This window comes from Limulus polyphemus, unplaced genomic scaffold (assembly GCF_000517525.1).
Source record: "Limulus polyphemus unplaced genomic scaffold, Limulus_polyphemus-2.1.2 Scaffold4481, whole genome shotgun sequence".
NCBI classification, from domain to species: domain Eukaryota; kingdom Metazoa; phylum Arthropoda; class Merostomata; order Xiphosura; family Limulidae; genus Limulus; species Limulus polyphemus.
In genome coordinates this window covers 15,979-22,117 of record NW_013670091.1, presented here as the reverse complement: position 1 = coordinate 22,117, position 6,139 = coordinate 15,979, and the positions used below count along the sequence as shown (strand labels likewise).

Sequence of the window (6,139 nt, the reverse complement as noted above, 5' to 3'; positions counted from 1 at the left end):
CTATAATTCCATTTAAGTTCCTTTCATGATTTAACTAAAATAACGCATTTTCGTTTCCTATAATAACCATCGTTGTAAACATGGTGTTTCACTTTTACTTTGAATGTTCTCCGAAAGATGGCAGGATGTTCGACGTGTTTGCATCTTTACTGCAACATTTTATTTGCGCGAATAGGATGGACGAAACAAACAACAAATAACACATTTTATTAAACACAGTCAAAGAAAAAAATAATAATTTGAAGTTGGTACATGTCTTTTGGCTTTAGTTATTACTTGATTGACAAGAACTGTTTTTGTGTGGTTCATTTTGATTTTAACCATACGCTCTATCTTTCTTGTAAATATCTAAAGATTCTTTTAACCTTCAGGAATTGTAATATTTCTTTTGCACTACATAAATACAATGAATTTCTTTCTATCTAGATTTACATAATAAATAGTATGTCTTAATCATTCGAAGGAGCAACAAGCTGAACTTCTGTCATTCCTGCCCATATACTCTGTTTGTAAGAAGCTGGTAAATTTTTACAACTAAGTTTTTCTTGAGTCAGCGCCAACTTTGCCACTTCGATGCTACCTTTAAGACAAAAAAAAAGTTCTTTTTAGTGTACCCCCCTATCTTTATATATATATCTATTAGTTAAGCTCTCTAAGATTGTCTTTTTATGAAAAAAAGAAGAGTTAAAAAGGATCTGATTGATGTGTTTAAGATTGTTAACGGAATTGATAGTGTTGATGCATCATCTTTTTTCGTACTTAATGATGAGAATAGTAGGACTAGTGGACAAAAATATAAATTTTCACACGCTAGGAGTCATCTTCAGCTAAGTTGTTTGGTTGTTGTTAAACAAAAGACGACACAATGAGCTATCTGTGCTCTGCTTACCAAGGCAATCAAAACCCGATCTTTAGCGTCATAAGTCTACAGAACTTACCGCTGAGCCACTGAGGTTATCTTCAGCCACGCAAACACTATTTTTCAAAAATGGTGGTTGGTTTTTGGAGTGGGTTGCGCTCAGATGTGGTGGATGCAATTAATTTAAGGGAGTTTAAGAGAAGGCTTGATAAATATTTGGAGGATAACGGCTGGTTTTTAGTGTTTTATTCTAATTTTAAAGTTTAATGGATGGAAAGGTCTAGATGGACAAACAGGTCTCTTGTTATCCTTAAATTAATATGTAATATAAATATGTATAACATAAAAATTCTAGGTAAAAAAATCAGCAATACAAAACAAAGAAATTCAATTTTTTTATCCATTTATTTTTCCATAGAAATGGAAGTGAAAAGAACCCGACACCAAAGACTGAACAGAATTATTAAATTGTTACTCGACTTTATGGTTGAGCAAGAAAATCAGAAATGTGAAAAAGTTGAAAACATTAAAGAATACTTTTAACATTCTCCATCTAATTTATATAACAGTCAATTCAACTTTGAATAACCCGTCAAGAACAGTGGATGGAATTATCCCACCCTTTTCTATTCCCTCATTATCGAGTTGATAGACACATGACTCCCAAAGCCCGACCCATGCCCCAAACGACGTCATTTCAATTTCTCCTTGATATAATTTTATTTATCGTAACAAAAAATAATAATAACAGCCTTCTAATTTACTCTGTCCACTAACTATTGCCTTAGACAAACTAGAATTAGATGCATAACAATACTTGAAGGAAATATTCTGTGCACTGTTAATATTTTAAGCAGATTTGTTATAGTAACTATATCGTTAACATAAACAACAAAAACAACTCCTAATAGTTTGATCATGATTGACATGTTTGTAAACGTTGAAAATCGATCTGACTTCGACAGTAGCATATAACATATAATGGTACTATAATCTCTGAACTGTTGACGCAATGTTATCCACAATTAAAAAATAAATTATCATGACTTCTGTATGTATTAAATGGTCATAGATTTTTCATTACTCCAAAGTCAGTTTCCTTTAGATAACGAAACTGTGGGGAATTACCGGATTTGTTGTACCACTCGTTCGAGTGGTTGTCATAGCAACATGCGGCCGAGAAAATATTGCATGTCAAATGAATATTAAGGGGTCATTCGTTTATATTGGTAAGTGTAACCCTTATGCAAATATTTAAAGAAATAAAACATTGACAAATTACTTCACGACCAAGTTATTCGTACAATATATTTCTAAGATAATTTAGAAAAATAATTATGCCTCTTTTTTTACATCTAAGTTTTGATTTCACAGACTAATTAGAATGCAAAATATCTTATAATTCGTTTTATCTTCCGTGCGTTTTGCTTACATAAATTATTACAAAGTGAATTTCCTCCTCTGTAGAAGAACATCTGGAAAGGAAGGGGACTTAAGATAGCAAAGAATAAAATCTTTCTCATGTCTTTATGATCAACGTAATAGCTAGTTAATTATGTATTTTAGGTAGAAGTTATAATCTGACATAAGAAATGACTCACAAACTTCCCATAAAAAAGTTTTCAATAAATCATTGTTAGCTTAAAGCGTTGATACATTACCAACGTACACATACGCTCTGTGAATATCAGATATCGTTTTTTGCCTCAAGATAAATTGATAAAACTCAAGGATTCTTAACCAATTTTTTTCAGTTATGTTTTAGTCAGTTACTCAATGTTGCAAAATGTGGGTGTTTATGTATTTCACAAGTAGTGGTCGTCCATTTCCTTGTCAATGAAAATATTTTTTTTATTTGACCAAAGTGAACCCATCAGATGATTAGAAATTAAATAGTTCAATCACATTAAATGCTGTCAAAAAGTTCCAATAGGTATGACAGCTATTTATTACATTACAATGTTTTAAAACCTTTTTTTTTATAATTACATTTTATATCTCAGTGCAAACTTAAAAATTGGATTATTAAGAACATTGCTTTAATGCATGTATGAATATATAATAATTCTAATGATTATGTTTCACAAAGAAATTTTATATTATATTCGGATAACATTTCCTGAAATCAAAATGACTTGAATATCGGCGTGATGGAGATTATTTTAATGAAATTCGAATTATTAAATAACTGTGTAGAAGTGTTTTATTTAAAAATTGTGGAGACCCACATTATATTTCAACGATATTTGTAACAGTGATTTTATTTTTTTGCTCACGCGAACCTTACACCAAGGTATCCAATACCCATATTTCTTGTTTTTTTTAACGGTGTTTGGAATTGTTTTTGCAATTTAGTTAATAAGATACATTTAATAAGAGCTGTAACAGAGTGTTCATGATACGAACAGTTTCTACTTACTCAATAACCATGTTAATCTAGTTTATTGTTTATCTGCCCCCCCCCCAGTGGCGCAGCGATATGTCTGTGGACCTGCAACGCTATAAACCGGGTTTCGATACCCATGGTGGGCAGAGCACAGATAGTCCATTGTGTAGCTTTGTGCTTAATTACAAACCAACAAATTCTCTGGAGGATAATTGTAGTGGAAACCAACCGCCCAAAATATGTAAGATATATCAAAACTGTCATATGGGACTGGGGAATCAAAAGCCGATAATGAGATTCTACGAGGGTTTGACAACATACATTATCATCTTTTTGTATATTAAACCTGATGAGAAAGCCCCCAATGGTGGTATTACTCACTATATTACTTTTGCTGTTCTTGCGGACGGAACTCATACACACTACTCAACAATACCCCAGAAAAGTTAAAGATAATTAATTAGCATTATTGTCAGATTATCGCTCTTATGTTACCATCTCAACATATAAGCTTATCATACCGCAAGAAATATTCCTGTATTTCGGAGGGACCACTTCCTATGTATTACCTTATCAATACGTTCGCATAATTTTAAATTACGTTTTTCAGTTTCTAAAGGAATTTTAAATAATTAATACTTTACGCGTATTTCTTGTAAAGAAAGATATTAGATCTAGCAAAGAACAGTTTGGTAATTTAATAGGGCAAATTTCCCACTTTTTCCCCTGTCAAAGTTAGTTTTAGGCCCCTTTTTTTTTAGACAGATCACTTCGCTCTCAAAGACTTTTGTTGGAAATTATTAGTTGACTACTGTTATATTTTCGGAAGAATATACCCAACAATCACTTAGGGAATGTGGATAAGCACTGCAACACAGCACTTAATGGTAACAATCTCTCGATGCACAAGGAACAGATTTTTGACTTGTTAAAGTATAATAATTTCACAATATATATATGACATGTACACTTCTTACTTGTTATGAAATCCATACCCCATATATCACAACAAGGTTATTTACTTCTTATAGGATTACACCATATATATATATATATATATATGTGGTTTTTCCATATAAAAAAGTAAATAGCCATTTTAGTGGTGTTTCTTTCACACTAAGTTATTTGTTAGTTAGTGGTTTTGAGATGTGGTTCATCCATAAGATGTAGGAACACTGTGATGATCACTGGAAGTATGGTCTTTCCCTAAAAGAAGTAAGTAGTCATTTAGTGGTATTCCTTTTACAAAAAACAAGTAGTTAGTTCGAAGTGTATTTAGAGATTGTCCTTCCACATGAAACAAATAGTCAGTTAATAATAAGATAAATCTGCTAGAGTTGAAGCATGGATTGTGTGTGTGTATATAGTACTTGTTGAAAACCCATATGTCGAAATAAGATTAACTGACTGTGAAAACACCTCCTTTTAACTATAAGCTACTGATTGAACCGTTCCTTCAGGTACCACTGACATACGAATTACTGTAAAAGAACTATTACTTACCTCCAGACATCAACAAGTACTAATTATTTGTGAAAAGTTCCCCTATCCCTCTTGATGTCACTAATCATACTTCATACATATAGAACCACCATTCCAAGTATGTTTAATGAGTACTTACTGTTCTTACCACGATCATCGCTCCAGCCATCATTAACTGATTTATTATTCCTTTGGGAAGGACTATCCCCCCAGACGTCACGGGCCACACTAGACCGGTGTTGTCCAGTAGGTGAAGGGCTGGGTTCGTCTTTCGTCTCCTCAATGGAAGAAACCTGTGGTACTATGTGAGCAGCCGCAGCCGCTGTTCGTGTGTTTCCACATCCCATGGATTTATTCGAAAACAGCCTAATCTACATAGAGAAAAGAACAAACCATGTTGAAGAAAACTACTTTATTAGTAAATCTATATAGTGATATATGTATAAAAATTTAATAGAAATATATATTACTTGTGTATGTAGCCTAGTAGTAATCGAGACATTACTGTTCACATGAAAGGACTAATATACCATACCTTTCCTGTCATTACAGTACAGGCTCCGATCCTCGCAGGATTTTTGCTCTACAAGACCAGACAGTTCGATAAGTCTGACAAGTTATTCTTATTTACAGCTTGTTTTGACTCTGGAAAGAAACAGTCTGCATACATATAAAATTGTATACGTAGATGTGAATTAAGCTTCCTGATTCGAATTGATACCTTTAAATGACACTGATTAACAGGTAATGTACGAGGATAGTCAATTTCCTCCACTCAAACTGACATGGCGCCATTTTTGAGTGTCAACAGGCAGCCATTTTTAAATACCGTATATGTTACTTTATTGAGCGACTCGTTGTCTCCTGACATGAACAGTTAGTGTTGTCATTTATATGTACATGAGGTATAACAACAAGAAATACTTAATTGTAACACCTAAGTGAAATAATCATTCTTAGCACGAGATTTTCCACTAGATCACGTAACTATACATGTACAAAACAAATTATTTATACAAACAGAACAAGAAGAATAAATATGAAGAGAAAGGGAAAAAGATGAAGACTAAATACATAAATGAATATGATTATAAAAAAATAAATCCTCACTAATTTTTGTCCGATTAGGTAGTTATATCACATATGTAAATCCTTACTAATTTTCGTCCGATTAGCTAGCTATATCATATATGTAAATCCTTACTAATTTTCGTCCGATTAAGTAGCTATATCACATATGTAAATCCTTACTAATTTTCATCCGATTTGCTAGCTATATCACATATGTAAATCCTTACTAATTTTCGTTCGATTAGCTAGCTATATCACATATGTAAATCCTTACTAATTTTCGTCCGATTAGCTAGCTATATCATATATGTAAATCCTTACTAATTTTCGTCCGATTAAGA

At 32.4% G+C, this 6,139-nt stretch overlaps 1 protein-coding gene across 1 annotated transcript; it reads right to left on the bottom strand.

Moving 5' to 3' along the window:
• Positions 1–449: 449 nt before the first annotated feature.
• Positions 450–5,395, bottom strand: LOC111088809. Its single transcript, XM_022399852.1, has 3 exons — positions 5,263–5,395; positions 4,867–5,098; positions 450–580 (listed from the first exon to the last, which is right to left on the bottom strand). Exons 1-3 carry the CDS (start codon positions 5,272–5,274, stop codon positions 450–452), a joined length of 375 nt encoding a protein of 124 aa, XP_022255560.1. The 5' UTR covers positions 5,275–5,395.
• Positions 5,396–6,139: the final 744 nt, after the last annotated feature.